This window comes from Camelus bactrianus, chromosome 16, assembly GCF_048773025.1.
Source record: "Camelus bactrianus isolate YW-2024 breed Bactrian camel chromosome 16, ASM4877302v1, whole genome shotgun sequence".
NCBI lineage: Eukaryota > Metazoa > Chordata > Mammalia > Artiodactyla > Camelidae > Camelus > Camelus bactrianus.
Window position 1 is genome coordinate 1,642,345 of NC_133554.1, and position 21,222 is coordinate 1,663,566.

The following is a 21,222-nucleotide window of genomic DNA, read 5'->3' on the forward strand; positions in this document are numbered from 1 at the left end:
TATTCTAGAAGGCCTCTTCTTGACAGGATGTCTGGGAGAGGAAGACTACTGAAAATAGTTCCCGTAACGCCCGAACAATTAGCTCTCTCATCCAGCAGTGACAGGCGCAGAGCTGGACGCAGTCCCCAGGGACGCTCCCAGGCCAGCCCCAGCCCTCACTTGGACTCCACGTCCCCAAGACCTGGCTGAGCAGGAAGCGCCGACGCCACCATTCACACCTGTTCCCCACCGGCTTGTTACCCTGAGCCTCGCTGGCTGCCACCAGCCTGGAAACCCTAACGGGCCTGCGTGCCAGGTCCAACTACCAAGGGAGGCAGATAACAATGGCAAAGCAAAAGATGTTCTGGCCTATTAGCAAAATCAGAATAAATCACAAAGGAACCAAAACCACTGCCTTCAAAGTACAAGTGACCCTTGGACAACACGGATTTGAACTGTGTGGGTCCACTTGTTTGAGGATTTTTTCAATAAACACATACACAGGATCTGAAGTTGGCTGAATCTGTGGACGTAAAGTTACACTGTGCCCCTAACCCCGACATTGTTCAAGGGTCAACTGCATTCCCAGTTTTATAGGTCAAAGGGGACTGTCCCCAGACTGAGCACATGAGAAAAAAACGGAGGTACCTGAAAAGGTGGTTTTCCCACGAGGCACTGATATATCACTGTCCCGATGCTCCACAAGTCAGCCTTGGCGTCGTAGTGCTGAGACATAATAACCTCCGGGGCCTGGGGTGGGACAGTTCAGGGCACGGCGTTACGTCATTTACATAATTCATACGCACGTGTTAATCAACTGGAAAAGGTCACACTCCTCCCAGAACTACCAAAATAAAAACCACACACTGTGATGGTGCCCAAATCAAACGATACTGCAACAAAGACAGAACTGCATCCTTACACTGAGATATACTGCAAATTTCAAAAGCAACGCTGCATGAAAAGAAGTGAGCTTAGAAACCAGCATTTCTGTATAATATTATGGACACATAAAATACAGAAAGAGTATTAAAATAATAATAAAGGCAAATACACACCAATTACAGGACAGAGATTACGTCCAGAGCATGAGAGGAGGAGAGGGAAACGGGAGAGGGACTACAAAAGGCACGCGGGACTGTCTCTGGAACATTATTTCTTTCTTAAAAAAAAAAAATTAAAGCAAACATGGCAAAATGATTACTTTCTAAAAATGGTGAGTCCATGAGTGTTTGCTATATTATTCATTTTTCTGTCATTAGAAAACATTCAAAATAATGGAAAATCTATTATGCAGAACACAATAATAAAAACTGTCTTAAAAGCAGAAAAAAAATTTCTGTTGCTTTATTACAAGTATTTTCCCACTTCTCATGAGATGCTTTTAAAAAACACCATCAGTCAAGACAATCATTAGATAGAAATGTCAAATGTCCTTAAAGACAGTAAAACTTTATTTTCCAGGCATAACATTTTTATTTATTGTCCCTTGCTTCTTACTGTATCAATTTCCTTTACTAACCAGCCCAAACATTCTATCCTCAAGGCTATTAGTTCAAGGCTAAACTAATTTCATATTCAAGAAGTGCAAAATAGTATTTAAATTCTACTAAATTATAACATTTATTAAATAAGCAAAAAAATTATGATGAAGAAACATCAATCCGGGAGACACTGCTTTGGGAAAGACCCCCAGTGTTCCCCACTACTCGCTGCAATTAATACATCCTTCCTTCTCCTGAAGGAAAAGAAAAAAGAAGAAAAAGTAAATCTAATGGAACAGAAAAACTCTGAACTTTGATTACTAGCCTTGATCTCTAAGTTGAGTTTAGACTAGAGGAAATTCTGCTTGAATATAAACCCATTGTAATCTTAAAATTGAAGTAGTTACATTTATTCAATTTGCAGGGTTCTGAAGTTCCAGAATTAAGATATTTACAGGCCTAATACTTGGCATTAGTTCAGAAGTTGCACAGCCTCACCCTATCACACCTGATAATATCCATATGAGAGGATAAAGGGGAAAACGAAGATTGTTCAGCCTTTAAGGCACTGATGGAAAACTTCTACAATACAGGTATCTTGTTAAAAGAAACAACACGCAACAGGTGACCACATCCTATAGCTGAAGAGGTGACCCCCAAAGTTTTTTCACATACTCCTAAGATCACACATCAGGTACAGCACGACCACACTGCAACACTGTCTATTTTCAGTGTGATCTAAGAGGGGATTTCTACCCTAACAACTAATCATTTAAAAAATAAATGCCAATGGGCAAAGATGACTTTTACAGTCCACTGTGCTAAACTGAAAGATGTCTGTATCAGTAAGATTAATGCTCCTAATAATTCAGTCTAGATATAAAATCACATCTTACTTGGAAACAGGCACTATATTTAAATCCCAATGCTTACAGCGCTGTACCCTACACACATGAGGACGCACACACCTACTCACCATGTACATTGGAGACCCACACAGTGTTGCAGCCATCATGTTACTATGTAGGTAACGAGCAAAACCAAAATCCGCTATTTCACAAAATAAAAAGGAGAAAAGAAAATGATACCTTTGCTCACATTTAACACAGATTATACGATTCTTTAAGATATAAGAGAGCACAAAAGAACTGTGAGAAATTAAAGCTTATTGAATAAGACTGTCTACCAAAGAAAAAAGTAGCTACTTCAACATCAACAAGCTGAGAAATAGCAGTGATCACAAGGCACTGCTCTGCCAGCTCCATAACCAAGATGGGAGAGCCAAGCTTTGCAAGAGACAATGCTAATTACAATAAATGATTCATGAATACTGCTCTCATTAAACATCAATATCAGCTATAGAATCTGAACTGTTTTTGTCCTCCTCTGGATACCAAATGTAACCTATATAATATCAGAGATTTCTTAAAATACTGCTAAAAACTTATTTTTCTACCAAGAGAAGAGCTTTAAAAAAATCTAGCATTACAACCTGTTTCAAATAATCTTGAAAGCTCTAAAAAAAACTGCTGAATAAGAATCCTGAACAACATAATCTCTCAGATCCCTCATGTTAAAACCCCATAAACTGTATTTTTGTGTGTGTGGCAGTACTGGGGACTGAACCCAGGACGTCGTGCACGCTAAGCATGCGGTCCACCACAGAGCTATTACCTCTACCCCTATAAGCTGTAAAGAATAAGGGTTATTAATTTGTTGCCAGCATCCGTAACACATTACCTCCCTCCGAGGAGGAGCAGCAGGCTTTCCCGCTGCGATTCAAGCCAGAGTACCTAGCAGGAGCCCTTTGGCCCTGTCTGAAATTTAGCACCTGCCGCCAGTAATGTAAAGGGTTCCCATATCCATATGTACCTCCCGAACTCAATAAAAATGTCAAAAGCCTATCAACAAAACTCATCATTCTAACAAAGCTGAACTAAAATTATCTAAAAATACAGTCTCAAAAACGTTCTTTGCATGAAATGATACATGGCCATTTACCTATTTTGATGCGAATACCACTGACACTTGACTTCCTGCGATTGGCGTAAGACAGCAAGATGTTCTGCGGTTTGAGATCCCTGTGGATGACGCCCTTGCTGTGCAGGACCCGCATGGCAGAGGCGATCTGATGCAGGAACACTCTGATGGTGTCTTCGCTGAGAGTTCCTTTAGCTGGCGGGAGAGGAGCCACACAAACATTTAACATGCATAGCCAAGTATCACCTGTGTATTCCAGCAACAGAAGCGAGTTGTGAAGGAGAACATGGAGGGAGTAAGGAACTGGGATTCGTATTTTTTCATTGTTTCTAACAATTTAAGTCTATGAAAAGATACCAGATATCTCAAAATTTTTAACCAATCTGTTGTAAAGAGAATGGATTTACATGGGCATCTTTTGTTTTCACTTGTGTTCCTTTTTGGTTTTCCTTTCCCATTTTTACTGGCAAGAATGAGCACACAGGTGCTCCACAAATGTGAGTCTCCTCTACAAGCCAAAAATAAGTCCTCTTCACAGTCAAATACCAGGGATAAAGGTCCAACTGTTACCTGAGCACAAATTAAAAACAGGTGAAATGCTTGGCTGGCACGACTAGGGCAATGCCACCACCTAGACATGTCAGGGGTCCGTGGTCCAACACTGTCTCCTTTAATCTCCCCACTCTGTCCTCCACAGCATCTCTCCTGACCAAAGACACCTGTTAAGAAGACATGTGCCCACCAACACAGAGGCAGCAGGAGCACAACTCGAGGGTGGCCGTTGCTCAGTGAGCAGCAGTGTGCCTACGTGCGCACCAGGGCCTGCAATGGTCAACAGAGCTGGGTCTGTGGTCAGGCTGCCTTTGTTTAAACCCCAGCTCCTGCACCCACCTACTGTGTGACCCTGGAAGATGACCCCTCTGAGCCCACTCCTCAACTATGAAAAGCTGAAAATAGACTAATCACAAGACAGCACATTTAATAAAGACCTTACTAAAAGGCCTGGTACATAATTAGTACTCAGTATATATACACAGTGTACATTTTATTCCAATGGATCTAAAAATCTTGACTCTACATTAGGGACTTAATATCCATGACCCCATTTAAATCCTTTGTGAACACACTTCTGCCCAAACAACTCTAGAATATGCTCTTTATAATCTTTTCAAATGCAATTAAGATTAAGACAGACAGAAATAACATCATCAGTTGGAACAGGTGAAATACTATAGTTTTAAAATCATTTTAACGACCATGAAGTGACATTTTATGTCCTTAACATCGTCAAATAAACTAACTCCCATGGTTTAAAAATTATCAAATACTTTCTTATGTGAGGTCTATTCTTAACTGATTCCCTTTTTTAAAATTCTTTGAGGTTCTTTTCCTGATGCTCACTGTAAAAAAAAAAATCCGAACACACTAAAACATATAAAAAGCGAACTCTTTCATAATCCTACCCCTGGAAATGAGTGAGCATCATCTAACTCTGGAGTATACTTATGTTCTTGCAGATCCACTTTCTTGCAGATGGCAACACAAATTCCTGCACATTAGCAGGTGGGTCAAATCAATAAAACTAAACCTTTATTTTTGCAATGCTTTACTTAAATTCCATTGATATGGATAATACGGATCAAGTGGATAATGTGTTTTCTCCATTTCATTCATTTGCATTTTCATCCTAGGGTTCAAAAGTTTTGCTACTTTAAATGACTGCAGTCACTTAGAATTTGCAGCCTTGCCCTACGACACACTACTGAACTGAACAGAACAGAGTTTATCTGATTCAGAGTCCAAACTCTAACATTGTTCCTGTGGAGAAAAGTAATGATCTAGTTTAGGCTGTTTCTGGATACAAACTGTAGTAAAAATTCACGTTTCTATGAACACGGGATGTATGCTCAACACAATCCCATAAACTGAAATTTTCAAGTTAAAAACTTAATATTTTAAAGGCATAGCTACCATCAAAACTTGTTCAAATGAATGAACAAGTGGGCTGGCTCAGCTGTAGCTGCCACACTCAGTGTGTCTGCTGCAATTAATGCCAAAATACAACCTACCAACTAATTTAGATTTTATTTTAAACTTGCTATTAATAGAATGTTTTCCATTTTTTGAAAATGTGAAAAGCACTGTGTTTACCAAAGCAGATAAGAGAACTAAACAATCGAGCTGTGATATAAGGGCATTGGACCTTCAGGACTGGACGTTCCAGATCTTCCAGACCAGTGCTCTCCAACAGAAATACAACGTGAGCCACGAATGTACTTTAAATTTTCTGATAGTTTACATTTTAAAAAGTGAAAAGAAACAGGTAAAATTAATATTATATATTTAACCTAATACTTTTGAAATATTATTTCAACTTGTAATCAATATAAAAAGCCTAATGAGATATACTCATTCTTTTCTTCCTATGAAGCGTTCAAAATCCAAAGTATGTTCTCCACCACAGAACTTCTCAATTCAGACTAGCCACATTTCAAGAGCTCAACAGCCCTGCGTGGTCAGTGGCTACCACATGGAACAGTCCCGCTCTAGATAACTCCCTGAAGACCAAATTTATTTCACACGTCTTTTCAAGTGGCAGACAGGGACCAGGGGAGGTTAACCAAGTCGACCAAAATCACATAGCAATTAAGTGATCTACACAACGGAACGGTTCAAACCAGCCTGCCTGCCTCCAGCATTCAAGGAAGCCCTTCATTCCTGGTCCCCTGTGCTAACACTGCTGCTCTGGAACATCAAATACGGTGTCCAACCTCATGGACAAAACTGCTGTCGCAGCTACACCTGCGTATCAATGCCTACGTCTTTCTGTTAAAGAGGGAAACTGATATTCCAGTGAGGGCTCTAAACTGATAAGGTGGCCCTCAACCTGACCACAGGGGAAAGGTGCCTTTATCTGGATCACTGCCAACGTAAAGCATCTCAAGGTTCAGAGACTGACTGGAAGGTGGAACAAGGTGTCTTGGAGCTCCAACTCCTGCCCACCCGTAGTGAAGAAAGTGCCTGTCTCTGCATTCCACTAGTAATTGACATTTTGAAGAATCTTTTTACCAAATTAACATAATTTGTTAAAAAAGAATCTCAGGAAAAATACAAACACACGCATGGAATAAACTACCAAATTCAGGATAACGGTTGTCCCCAAGCAGGAGGGACAGGAGCAGGACCTCAGAAGGGCCTACGTGGAGCCTCAGCTTTATGTGGAATTTCTTTTTTAACCTGGAGGGAGGAGTAATACAAGTATTCTTCACATCATTCTCTACACAGCTTTTGAAATCTCCCCAATATTTTATACTGGAAAAGTTTTTAAAACCTCATTTTTAACTGCACTCTCTGATTACCAGGTGAACACTTTAAATACGCTATTCCTCTTCTGTGAGCTGTCCAGACCCTTGGTGGGTGTACCTGGTGATGTCTTAATGTTTTTACCATGAGTTGCCATGATCTATTTCCAGGCTGGGTTATGAACTTTTTACTATTCTTTTTGTCTGTTTCCCTTGCATCTTCAAGGGGCCAGCAAGTAGGTGCTGGCCTCATCCAACATCATTAAAAAAATACTTTTGAGGGACATAACCTGATCTGAATGCTTATTATCCTATGTGGATATACTTACAGATACAGAATTTCAAAGCAGCATCTAGTACTAAAATCTTACCTTTGTGCCACAAAATAATTTGTTACCCTTAATCCTTAAGAACATTTTTAAAAATTACAAAAATCATTCACATTAATAAATACATTCTTAGATACAGTCTTCCATTATGTTTTATTTTTTAATTCTGAAAGAAATGAAAGGACAAAGGTTCACTGATAGCAAGCCACTAGAGTCTTTTGAAGAGAAAGCCTATTGGTTTTTCTCTTTTGGGGAGAGGACCCACCTCTCAAACATTGTGGGAGAGGGGCACACGTACATAAACACTCATACACAATTAAGGCTGAGAAGCAAGACCACAGCAAACAAGAGTCAGTCAGTAAAGTGACCACAGTCAAACAAATACACAAATATTTACTGACTGTTTCTATACAAGTACAGAAAGCAGGGGTAGCATACTTCAGAAGGAACTGGTGATTAAACAGACTACAGTACTATACTAAACACTGGCGAAGACAAAAACTTACCTTGCAAATAATCTGCCAGGTCTCCACCATTGCAATACTGATATATAAAAGAAAAAGTAATTAAAATGAAAATACTGATTAAGATTAATTCAATCCATTATCATTTAATTTTAATTAAGAGTACACTTGCATATAATGTAAATCTGGTCTGAAACAAACCATTTTATAGAATCTACATTTTTAGAAACTACATTATAAAGAATTACAGAATCTACATTTTAAAATTTTATATTCCTTATAAAGTAGGATCTAAATCACTGAATCAACTTTATTAATTCAAATTTTCAAATAACCCAGTCACTTTTAAAGTACATATTAATCAAAAGAAATATGAAGCTAATTAAACAAGAACTTGTATACCACCTACCTCCATCACCAGAAAGACAGAGTTGGGTAATTCCTGAAAAATAAACATATTAAATATGATTTAGATTAGAGAAAAAATTAAGCACAAAATTTAAAAATCACAATAGTTAATAAAAACAGTACTCATGTTCATTTTAAACAAGTAAAGTGAAATCACAAAATCCTTCAGAAGTGAAATTTAAAATCCTCCAACGATATAAACATCTCATCCTCAATGATACAAACATAGTTATCAGGAAGTTCAATTCTGTTCATGGAAAGCACTAAAGAAAGATTCAGCGTTTGGTTATGGTTATGGTAAATTTACTACTTGTGAAAAAAAAGATTCTCTGGCCCTCAGGGAAGGACTCCCAGTTTGAAAAGTTTATGATTTGGAGCAATGACTTGATAAATCCTCCCTGGCAACACTAAATGCACAATCTGATTTCTGGAATACATGCTCTAGGACGCTTAGTTCTTTTGTTTTTCTTGTTTTTATGTGTATTTGGAGGCAATCACATTACTTGGGAATTTCTGGCAAAGGGAAGATTTCTTATCACATGTCTTGGTAGCAAATTGATTTTAAGGAACTGATTTGAGAAATTCTACCCAGTCTCTCAGATTCTTTTAACTCCAGGTCTGTTGCCTGCGTAAGTAATTCAAAGGCTGATTTCTTCAATTTTTATAGTGTTAATTAAAATTTAAACTGGGCTTCCCTACAGCTTAACTTGAGCCGATGTTCAAATGTGATTCAAGAGATAACCCTTCCAGTAGCACTTGGCTTCACCAAGACCCCGAATTCAAGGGTATGGTGTCTTATGGGAAAACACAAGGAGGGGAAGGGCAAAAAGGGGCAGGTCTAGGGCAGTGCTCCTCAGTGTGCAGGTCACGGGCAAGTGCCAGTCAGCACACTATTCTGTACTGGCCACAATGAGATAATTATAGAAATTAGGAGTCAGAACTTTAAAGGGTTTAAAGTAATTTGACAAAGTAATTTTATGTCTGCTGAAACTAATAATAAAAACTCTGGACATCTGTTTATAGGTCCTTTTTTATTGTGTTACTGTGTTTATAACGCTGCATTTTTACTAGATCTTATAAAAGCATCAGTTCACACAGATGAGAGACAAAAGCTGGAGGCTCACAACAGCTTGACAGAGCACATCCTGCAACAAGGAGCAGCATGCAGGGCTGCCACAAAGGACTCGGCACGTTCCCAAAAGTCTGGACCCGAACTGAATTCTGCACGCCAGAAACTTGGCGACTTAGGTGATTCGCTCCACCCATTTCTCCAGAGGACTAGATAAGAAATTAAAACACAGCACGCCCCATCCTCTCACCCCCTCAGAAGAACGGCGGTGCCTTCTGCTCCCTGCCCCAGCAGGACCCAGTGCACGAGAGCCAGGCCGCCTGCTTCAATAGTGGCTCACCTCCCCCCACACTCCCACCAGGAGCCAGGAAAGCAGCAGAGCAGGCAGCGCCCGCAGGCTAGAAGGGCAAGTCTGCCAGAAGTAAATGCTCTTTTCTTTTATCATAAATAAAAATGGGGGTGTGTGTAGCTCAGTGGCAGAGCATGTGCTTAGCATGCACGAGGTCCTGGCTTCAATCCCCAGTCCCTCCACCAAAAATATAAACAAACATATAAATAAACAAACTTAATTACCCTCCCCCCAAAAAGAAACAAAAAATAAAAACAAAAATATATTTCTGATTTAGTCATCTCCACTGGGAACTAGTCATAATCACAAAACCTAATCAAATCCAAACCAAACTATCCTATCATCCCTAAAAACACAGAGAAATCACTAAACGTAACATTCAACAAAAATTTCCTCTTCCCAAGTATAAATGACAAGTATGTTATCTGGAACCAGTGTTGTTTAGTCACAAAACTGCCCCACATCCTGACTACTGAGGAGAAGGGACAGGGCGCAGCTGCTAAGGGGGGGCCGAGGAGACACGGAACTGCTGTTCCCTCAACACGATGAGATCCAGTTCCCTTTCGGTTTCCACAACCTGGCGGGGTACGTGCAACCACTTAGCTTCCCCACACGTTCATTCACTCATTCAATAAGTAGTAAGTAAGGCAGAAATACTTCAACCCTTGACTTCTTGGGCGGACCTTCTTTTGTCCACTTCTAAAGCAACGAAAATCTCAATAGGCTCAATCATTCTCTCTTAGGAAGGCCCTCTTTTCAAAACAGAGCCCATCCTTTAAACGAAGCCCTTGAGTAACCCGGAGCAGGCATAGCCGCAGGAGCCAGGGAAGAGCCAGCAAAGGAGACAAAAGGTCCACTTCTCAATAAAACCGATCAGCCACCTAGAGACAAATCATAACTCAAACGGTACTGGAGCACCAAGGAAGAACTCGAAGAGACACCTGGAGGGTTAGAAAGGATGAAAAGTGAGGCCAACAGACCTGGGAGTCAGACCACGGAGGGTTTTCCAAAGCTGAACATACATTTGTTCTCCTTTCTAAAATCGAGACATCCTCAACTGACTCCCCAGCACGTCCACCAGCGAAGCTAAACATAGTGGGTTTCCCTACTCAAAGTCCTTATCACCTAAGATAAAAAACCTATTCTCTAAAAAGCAGTGGAGAACGGAAAAGAATCTGAAAAAGTGGGTATGTGTGCATGTGTATAAATTAACTGAATCACTTTCTTGTACATCTGAAACATGGTAAATCAATAAAAAATAAAAATAAAAAAGTTATGAGGAGGTCTCAAGTTGAAAAGATGCCCTCAACACAGGGCCAATTAAAAAAGAGTGTTTGCTTTCAAAAGTAAGTTGACTGTATGCAAACACACACATATATGCATTAAAAAATTAAGTTTTGAAGGACACACAACTTCCGGAAAAAGGAAACAGAGGCATCAGAAGAGGGTGTATCTGTACACACTGTTAGATCATTGGAACTGTTTTTCCACTGAGAGCTTGTTACTTTCGTATTTTAAAAAATAATAAGTGTAAAGTGAATTTTGTAAGTCAGATAATATGAGTAGATAGTTCTCTTCAGCAGAATTCAAAGAAGCAGAAGTGGAGAAATACAAAATAATAAAAGAGTTAAGCAAACAGTAAGAGAAAGAGAGATTATTAAAGATGATTAAGTAAATAGCAAGAGAAAGAAAATTTTCTGGCTCCTCAGACCCAGACCTCACATTTCTCTGCTACTTTTCCTGATCTGTTCTCTACCCCTCAGGAAAGAGGAAAGAAACACCATTCCTGCGGTCCCAAGACTCGCTCCCCTTGGGGTCACCTGGTCCGAGAGCCTCACAGCATCCTGGGAGTAAACAGGGCCGGGTGGACATCCCCGCTTTACAGAGAGGTGCTGTTAACAAGGAAAAAGCGGCTTGACTGACACTGTAAAAGGAGACTGACAGAAACAGTTTCCTTACTCCCATGAGGACTCTTCCTCTTAGATCACACTCTGAAAAACAGAGACGCAAAGTACAATCCATGGAAGCCAGTTCTAGCTCACTGACCTGACACAAACCAACGAGGGACTGCAGAAAACTTTTCCTTAATCCTTATCTCATTAATACTAATTAAACAAAAGGTTTCCAAAACATTCCGAACACATACATAATGCTGAGGTTTATAATACGGAATACATATGTGGTCTATGTTCCTCTTCCTGGCACAGAGCTCCTAGGCCTTTGGGATTTCCTGAGAATGATCAAGGTCTCTTACGCTAATGAGGTGACTTTTGGAAAGACCCTAGGCCATGTAAGGACAGGAGCTGGTGGCCAGGGGGACCAACCTTGTGATTAGAGGGTTGGAACTTTCAGACCCAAGCCCTGATCTCTGGAGTGGGGAGACAGGCTAGAGGCTGAGTTAGTCATCAGCAGCCAACGACTTAGTCTCGCCCATGTAATGAAGCCTCTGCAAAAACCCAAAAGGACAGCTTCCAAGAGCCTCTGTGATTGTGAGCACGATGAGATTTGCTGAGTGGCACACCCAGAGAGCATACCCTGCCCTGAGCATCTCTTCACCTGGCTGTTCCTGTGCTATATCCTTTTACAATAAACTGGTAATCCGGTGAGTGACATGTTTCTCTGAGTTCTTTGAGACGCTGTAGAAGGAGGGCCTGAGAAATGCAGATCTATAGCCAATCTATAGTACATCTATGGTCTATCTAGAAGATTGGCCACAAGCACCGGTAACAACCTGAATTTTCAGTTAGTGTCTGGACAGGGTGGGAGACAGTCTTGTGGGATTGAGCCCTTAACCTGTGGGATCTAATGCTAACTACAGGGAGTGCCAGAATTGGGTTAACAGCTTCGTGGTGCTGGAAAAAACATACACTGGAACGCAACACTCACTTCCAATAAATTTCTAAGCTGATAACTAAGTACCCACTTAATCTGAACCTGATTTACCCATAATTCTTCACATTGTTAAAGTCCTAACTCTTTTAAACAGTCCTGAAGAAGACAGCATCCTCTTCTACAGTTATACTCAAAACCAGGGAAAAGCTTGGGATAACTTTCCGGGAAAAAACCTCAGTCACTATATCACTCTTTCGCACATCAATAAATTGCAGAGATCAAAGATGTAAATATCGAAAACTCCTAAGTACTAGAAGAAAACGTGGAGGATCATTTGTATAATCTCGAGGTGGAGAAACATTTAACATGATACGAAACCTAGAGGTCATTCAAAAACAGATGGGAACATTTTACTATGTAAGAACTTCCATGTATCAAAAAGAGGCTAAAATAAAATACGACAAAGAGCTGCCAACTGTGACTCCCTCTTCTTCACCTGCTACAGCTCACGTACCCAAGTCCTAACAACCCTATCTCCTAACCATCTCGCCAACCTGTCCACGCCTTTCCAACTCCTCTGGTGACATCACCCACCCAAACACCTGCAACGTGGTGACCCCATAGCCAACCTTGCCCACTTTCCCCAAAGCAGCCAGTGTTTTAACATACTTTCACAAGCTCCTACACCCTTTCCTTTATAATGGAGAATCCCCTTTTCTCCAACCGTAACTGTTCGGTCTAATGCCCTGCATATGTTCTCCCTAACTGGCATGGAAATGCCCGGAATGCTAATAATCAGAAGCCTGCCCAAAGGCTGCAGAATGCAAGCAAGCTAAGCTGGGTTCTCCCTCTTCCCCTCAGAAAGAAAGCTTTTTTTTTCTTGAGTATATAAAAAAAGTGCCTACTGCAAAAACTCGATCACATTAAAATCTGAAGGAAGGAAGTTAAAGAGTCACTTCAGTCTGAAAGAAGCCCCACTAGCGCGCCAGCGCTCTCATGCAGCTCTTTACAGTCACACCCAAAGGAAGCCTGCGAGTTTAATTTTAATATAATTCATTTCCATCTTTCTGCTCAATTATCTTCACCTCTCCAAGCAGCCAATGTGTACTTCCAAGCCTTTCTCCTACTCATACAATCATAAGGTAAACACACACACATTTTACTTTGAAAAAATGGGATGTCATATATAAATGTTTGACTCTTGCTTTCCTCATTCAATAATACACTAAAGAAACCCCTCCAAGTCAACTGCACATAGATAACTCTTTTTAATAATGTGATACGTCACAGTGTGACCACATTGCCATTTACTGAGCCACTCCCTTAGTGAGGGACGTTCTCTGGTCTCCAGCTTTGCCCATTCTAAGCAATGCTGCATTGGTTCTGGGACATCTATCCTACTTCTCATGCATTTATGGCTACGGGATAGATGCCCAGGAGTCTGGGCTGCTTAGTAAAAGCATATGTACTTCTAATGGTGACAGATGTCTCATCTCATTGAAATATTTAACTACCTTCTATATACAAGACACTGTTCTAGGCACTGAGGATATAGCAGTAAGCCAACAGAGTTACACGCCCTGTTCTCTAAGCTTAAATTCTCAGAGGGAAGGGTCAGGAGAGAGATAATAAGTGAAGTAAGTATACAGAGCATGTTAGAGGGTGACAGGTGCTTTGGAAGAAAAGTAGGAAAGGAGGATAGACAGTGCTGGGGAGGGGCTGCAGTTTTATTTAGGGCAGCTAAAGAAAGCTTCATTGGCAATGCGTTGAATAAGACCTAAGGCAGGCTGAAACTGTATCTGTGTACACGACAGAGATGCCACATTCTGTGCGTACACTGTACACACAGTCACCAGGAGGGGGGAAAGCGGGGAAGGGCCCACAAGGAGGCCCGAGTGGATGGAACAGAAGCAGGAAGGTGCATAGGAGGGGGTAACGGGTTTGGATTTTACTCACAGAAATGGGGGGGGAGCACTGCAGGGGTCCAAGCAGAGAAGTTAGGATGCCCTAACTTGCATTACCAAGAGCACTTTGACGGCAATGTCAAGAATACTCTTTAGGGTATGGAAGCAAAAGTATCGCCAGACATCATTCCAAAAATATCCTAACAACTCACATTTTTACCTGTGATACCTGGGAATCGGGGATACCTCCCCAATTCCAGCAGTGAGAACTGCTGCACTTCTTAATGTTCCCATTTGTAGGGTGGGAAGTGACATCCATTACGTTAATTTACATCTCCCCACTTGTTCATGAATGTCATTTCCTACACTTATCAGCCGTTCTTACTGCTCTTATGAGAACCACAATTTATATCCTTCACTTACTTTCTCTTTGGGTTGTCTTTTCCTTCTCAATCTGTGAGAGGATTTATATGCTTTAGATATTAGCCTGTTACCTGTTGTATTGTAAATATTTTCTCAAGCTATTATTTACTCTTGCATTTTTTTTGCATTTCATTGTGGTATAGATTCCAGTGTATAGGTCATGAGTTGTGACAAATGTATACACCTGTGTAACTACCCTTCCAGTCAAAACAAAACACAGCATTTCCATAGCCCCAGAAGGTCCACACTCGCCCAGACATACCATCAGCCCCTGATACCAAGTTGCAGCCTCTCCTCTGCTTTCCCCGAGTTCTGTCTCTTCTTGAAACGCACGCACGCAGACAGAATCACACAGTAGCTGTCTGTAGCTAGCTTCTTTTTCTCAGCTTAATGTTTGAGATTCCTAACACATTACGGTACTTATCAAGTTTGTTCCTTTTTATGGCTGTCAATTTGTTCCCGGTATTATTTGTCATAAAGTAAGTTTTAAAAAATTTTCTATGTCCCTACTTTTATGGCTTCCAAGTTTCTCTTGATTTAAAATAACTTTCTAGCTCTTAGATTATATACAGTCATCTAAATATTATTCTAAGGTTGTTATTGCTTATTTTATATATTTACATTCTTAATTCACTTGAAAATCACTTTGGAAAATGATGAGAATAGAGATCCAACTTTATTTTTTCTCAGATGTCTCAATTTGCCAGTGTCATCTACAGAATGACTCTTTTCCTCACTATACTGAAAATTACCAACAGGTGGATGTTCACCCAGATCACTGACATTCATGCAGGTAAGTATTCCCAACTGACTATACCTATCTCATGCTCAGGACACGAAGATATGCATCTTTTGAAAAACAGACATGACATCACCCTCCTGCTTTTAAAACTCTTATAATGGCTTTGTACTGTCCTTAGAGTAAAGATCATGCATGGCCCCTACTGAGCCTCCCGCATCACCCATCACCACATCCCCACTCCCCCTGCGTCCCCATCACATTCCTCCTTCCAGCCCTTCAGACCCATCTCTTCACAGAAGGCTTCGTCTGCCTGGGAAGCTTGCTTCCTCTTCTCCCACTTGATTAAATTACTACAGAGCCATATATGCATTTAGACATGTATGTATGACTCAACCACTTCGCTGTACATCTGAAGCGAACACAACACTGTAAATTAATTATACTTCAATTTTTAAAAAGGTTAAAAAACCCTCTAAAACAAATGTGACAAATTATGGTTATACCTGGGAATTACCATTTCCTTTCTAAGTTATTCATTTCAACAATGTTGGTGCATTTTAAGGCGGGCATGTATTATTTTTGTAATTAGGGAGATGTGTTTCTTTTTAAGCGTCATCTAAACTGAAGCCTGATTATTACAGACAATGTCAAAAGTTCTCAGTTTATAAAAGTGTACACATCAACTTCAGATGGATGTCCACGAATGAATGCCAGGGAAAATGGTGCTCGTTTCCAGTGGATGAAACGACTACCAGTCTCTGTAAGCATCCCACCCTCCTTGGTGAAGTCAGAATCAAGGGAGCAAATCGCAACTATTAGATCCAGATTCTGTTTACTCTATATCCCAATGCTCAAGACTATGTTTATGTGGCTAATAGTTCTTAAGTTTATTTTTATAAATGAGTTCCACTAGTGCACAATGCACAAAACAAACATTTTAATGTAGTCACCTTGAAATTTCCAACAGTTTCATAATTCAGGTTTCTGAGTACATGTTCTCCTTAATGGTATCTCATTCTGCAGCCAAAACCAGGACTGAAAAACGTTTTTCATTCTGATAGACAAAATCTAAGTAAACTCTCTACTCTGAAGCAAAGTCTACTCTGCAGCTGACAGGATTTCCTGTACTCTCAAACACGGGGGCATTAAGAGTTAATACGTAACAATTTTTGTACGAGGCACTGACTCGTACCACTTGGTGCCCTCTGTCTACAGAGACTGAGACAACTAACTACACAAACAGCTCGGAGGAGAATCGACATTTCAGTAGGGTTTTGACTGGAAACCTTTCCCCTGTTCTTTCTACGCTGCTTTGAATGTCTCAAGTGGAGGAGGGAGCTGCGCTTATTTAAATGGGTAAGAAAACACACCCACAGCGCGCACCTTCTGTGCACGACTTCAGACTGCATTGTTTTGGGAGGGAAGTCACACTACTGTCAAAAACTTTACAACCGTTCATCCATTTGTCCCAATAGTTCCAATTCTAGAAGCTGGACTTACACGAAATAATCAGATATCTTCAGAAAGTACGTATTATCCTCACAGCATTTTTGTATAATGGGAAAAACCTAAACATAACATGGGTTTAGTCACATCAATACTTTGTGGTATGATATGACTCCATGAAAAATGGCGATATATTTTAAAAAGCACGCACAGGCCAGTCCACTGAAAACAAGCAGGCTGAGAGCAGGGACTCTGCTTTACTCACTGCTTCTCTCCTAGCCTTAGAAATGCCTGGCTCACAGCCGCTGCTCTAACCTCACAAAATGAATGAATCTGAGTAGAACAATTGTATACAGAAATGGTTTTAGCTAGAAAACATACAGCAGAATCACGTAACATGTTCACTTCCTTACTGGGATTCAACTGTCCAGACTAAACAAAACAAAAGAGGGAAACACAGTAAATCGGGTACCCTGGTCGCTCTGGAGCAGAGTGGAGGGAAAGGCTGATGGGCTGTCCCACCAGCAGCAGGTCCGCAGGGCTCTCGGGGTGAACACACACTAGCCAAGTGTGACCCCACTATTCAAGGAGGATTTGTTTAACACAATATGGCCTCAAAATATAAGCCAACTACTTGCTCTGGTGCTCCACCCCAAAAACAGTACTTTTCTCCCAAACTGGGCTTTTTAAAAGGATCTCCAGTAGAAACGCTGCCTTAGAAGAAGGTACCTTCAGAACCCAGGCTTCTGACTCTACTGTATGCCACGGTGATAACCACAGAGAGATCTAGGTGATGAATATGCAGTTTCCTTGTTTTTATTTCATTTATTTTCTAACATCTCTACCGTTAGCAAATGTTGCTTTCACAGTAAGAAGAAAGCCCTACGTGATTTTTGAATAGCCCACAATAGTCCTTTCTAAATTTATCACAGAAATGCTAGATTCAGCACCAATATTCCTCTACTAGACCAAAAACAACACTAGTCTTGTAGCATATTAACATTTGTTAATAAGTTTACTCATGCAGTACATTGTTTTATCCTACTGCCCTATGCTATTTTAAACAATTTCATTAATAAATATGGAACTCAAGCTATATTATCTTTTCAACAATAAGGCAATTTTCTATTTCTATTTAGATTCACTTAAAACTTGTATGAAACAGAAAAAAATTTTAAGTTCTTTATTAACATACAAATATTTTTTAAAAATCCAAAATAAGGTACCTGAACATCATAGAGTGCTACAATATTTTCATGCTGAAGTTCCTGTTAAGAAAATGGAGAATTCAAAATATTTGCATTTATTCTATTTACAACATTTCCATATGCAAATGAAATTAATTTAAGCATATGCACACACATGAATACATATCCATTTATACTACTTCTAGTATCTATACTTCTGTTACTAGATTAGAACAATTCAGTCTCCTAAGAATAAGAAATGTGGCTGATCAAACTTCACTTGGGGCCTATGTATTTTTTCACTGCCGTAATTTTTTAGACTCAACAAGGTGAGTACTCTCATTTACAAAATAAACATCACAGTATGATCACAGGCTTTCTGCTAGTCTCTTAGATTTAATATACAATTTCTAACAACAAAAGAGGCATAAAGTTCCACAGTACTTTTAAAAAGCAGGATTTTACAATGCCTGAAAGAAAACGAAGTCAACAAAGTTCAACAAACTGTAATTCTTACCAAAGAGCTGTCCACAGCATAGTAATTTTGATGAATGTTAGATGAGGGTTCTCTGTTTATGCTGGTTTATGAAACACTGAGTTAAATACACCTAAAGCAGTTTCTTCACTGCCTAAGTCTTTGACTTTTTTTAATGAGTCAAGTGCTTTGTGACTCTCCAAGAAGGATTTAGTAAACAGGATTTTCCACACTGACTTGACCATGGGACCCTTTTTTGCCTCAAAGTGTCCCACCTGGATGACACTGCTTGTGGGTGATCTAAAAAGACCACTTTCAAGGAAAATAACTTTGTTCAATTTATAAGGAAAAAAAGATCCTGATGCACCCAGTTCTCCAAAAAATACTGTACCATGAAACGGATCAACAGAGGAGATAAATCATGGATAAGAAAGGCCTTCCTCTTCTCAAACAACAATACAGTAAGTAGGGAAAAGGAATTATGAGAAGCTAAAATCAGTTTTCATCAATCTCTCTAAGGACTGGCCAAGAGCCACAAACATCTATTCTTAAAATAGCTTGTAAGTACTCAATGTTTCAAAAAATTGAGCAAAAAATGAGAACAACAGGTGAAAATTCTCAAACTCGGGTCCAACTACCAAAACGGCAATGGATGTCATTACATATTCATTTAAGTTTATTCTAGTATGAAACACCACATAGAGAAACATACCTTTAAGATTTTAATTTCCTTCCCAAGCAGTATCTGTGATTTTGACAGGTTCTTTTTATTGATACTTTTAATTGCTACCTCCCAATCAGTTTTCTGGAAGGGAAAAACACAGTTACTCCCAGAAATTACTCCACAGGAATAAGTCAACAGAAAAAATATTTCTAAGTATGAAGATGTTTTTAGCAAATTCATGTATAGCTCTGAGAAGAAAAATGAACAGAACCTAAATCTCTAATAAGAAAATGGCTTTATAAATTAAAAGCTGCAGCAAGCTAATGTCCCACAAGAGCCCCGGTAAAAATAACAAATATGAGGACCGCGTAGTAACAAGCATTAAGTGAAAACAGAACACAGTGTACAACTACTTAAAAGTTATGGAGGATAACCTGGGAGGTGGTATGGTTAACTTAAAACCGTATTTGACAGCCTGGCAGGATGAAGCCGTGTTCCAGCTACTTTTTTCTTGAGTTTTAAGTTATTCTCATGATAAAGGAGAAGTAGGTATTACTTTACGGGACAAGCAAGAAGGCCAGCCCACTTCGGACATGACCCCCGGCAACAATCAGAACTCTCCAACCCCTTTATGATTATTTCCACTCCCGAGGTGCCTTTCCAAATTCTTTAGATTCTGAAGCCTCGTGTGACCCTGTTTGCGAAACAGCAAAAATCTTTAAAAAAAAAAAAAAAAAAGCTGAACCTGCTTTCCGGTTGATTTGGGCTCCGCGTCCCCGGCCGCCCGCCGGCCCAGCCCCGGGGGAGGACGGGCGGTGGGGCCGTCGGGGGACCCGCGCTGGAAAACGCGACGCCCCGAGTCGGAGGACGCCCAGGACTCGCGGGAAGCCGGCCGGTTTTCCGCCGGGTCTGCAATTACCGACCCCAGGGGGTGGGGTGGGGGTGGGGTGAGGGGTCCGCCCCGGGTGGGGGAGGGGCCTCCGGAGGGAGGTGCCGCCCCGGCCGCCGCCTCAGATCCGCCGCGGCCCCGCCTGAGGCGCCGCTGCCCCGCCCGGCCCGGCCGGCGGGGCTCACCTGGCGGTGCCGCCCCCGGAAGACCACGGCGAAGGCGCCGTGTCCCACGAGGTCCCGCTTGCTGTACTCGAAGTCGCCCACCACCTCCATGGCCGCGCCCCGGGGCTTGGCGGCGGCGCGGGCGGATCAGCACCGCGGGCCCCCCGGCCCCGAGCGCGCCCGCCGGCCGCCAGACTGGGGCAGCCGCGGCCCCGGGCCCCGGCGGGCGCTCATGCCGAGAGGCCGGGCAGAAACGGGGGAGGCTGCCGTGCGGGGCCGGGGTCAGCGAGGCCTGGCCCGACCCCGGCCGCTCCTCATGCCGGCCCGCCGCCGGCCGCGGGCTCCTGACGAAGCCGCCTAGGCGCCGCCGTCACTGGGCGCCCCCGGGGCCGCGCGCGCGCCCGGGAGAGGTGCGGGCCCCGGTGCTGCTCATCCCTGCCCGCCGGCGCCTCAGCCTCTCCGCCCGGGGCGCTGATGCCGCGGCGGCCGCCGCCCTTCACCGGCCCGGCCCAGTCACCGCGCGCCTCTCTGCCCCGCGGGAGTCCCGCGCGCCCACGCCGGCCGCTCCACGCCGACTGCCGGCCCTCCGCGACGTCAGCGCCTCTTGTAGGACGCAGTGCGCCTCTTGGCCGGCGCTCCCTCCGCCGGGAAAATGAGTGCCCGGCCGTCTGCAGAGGCAGGGAGCGAGCGCGCGAGCCTCGCGTCGCGGGCGGGACACGCTGGGAGGCGGGCTTCGCGGAAGCGGGTTTTGGAGTCCCGGGAGGGAGGGACCCGGGCATCCCTGTGCAGAGTGGACCCTGGGGATGCGGTGAGGGCGAAGGAACATCTCCCAGAGCCCGGCCTTTCTCTCGCCCCCCAAAGCAGAGTTCACGCTGCCAAACTGCCAGTCTTCCGCGACCCTTCTGCGTTCACCGCTCAGGGTCCCTCAAGAGATGGTGTGGGGCAGGGATCCTGAGCCTTCGGGGTCGCTTGGCTTCTGGGAGAAGCCGATGACAGCTCAGGACCGTCCTCCCAGAAAAATACTTACACACGCAGACTTCGTTTTGCAGGCTTTCAGGGCTCTCGAGAACCCGTGCTTCCCAGCCGCCGGTGTGACCTCACACATACCTTGCATGGCTTAAGGGAGCTTTTT

General features: G+C 42.3%; 1 protein-coding gene across 7 annotated transcripts in view; it reads right to left on the reverse strand.

Moving 5' to 3' along the window:
- Positions 1-20,669, reverse strand: part of ULK2 (unc-51 like autophagy activating kinase 2) — a 71,994-nt gene extending 51,325 nt beyond the window's left edge. For 4 of the 7 annotated variants that reach the window (XM_074342049.1, XM_074342048.1, XM_074342047.1 and 1 more), the window contains exons 1-8: positions 20,112-20,669; positions 19,086-19,178; positions 17,938-17,979; positions 7,948-7,980; positions 7,581-7,617; positions 3,465-3,638; positions 2,440-2,513; positions 628-729 (exon numbers count right to left, since the gene is read on the reverse strand). In XM_074342049.1, coding sequence (XP_074198150.1) covers positions 628-729; positions 2,440-2,513; positions 3,465-3,638; positions 7,581-7,617; positions 7,948-7,980; positions 17,938-17,979; positions 19,086-19,178; positions 20,112-20,201 — 645 coding nt within the window. In that variant the 5' untranslated portion in view covers positions 20,202-20,669. The remainder of the gene's footprint in view (positions 1-627; positions 730-2,439; positions 2,514-3,464; positions 3,639-7,580; positions 7,618-7,947; positions 7,981-17,937; positions 17,980-19,085; positions 19,179-20,111) is intronic. The other 3 variants (XR_012499345.1, XM_074342050.1, XM_074342046.1) reach the window with 1 other exon arrangement.
- Between the last annotated feature and the right edge of the window lie 553 nt (positions 20,670-21,222).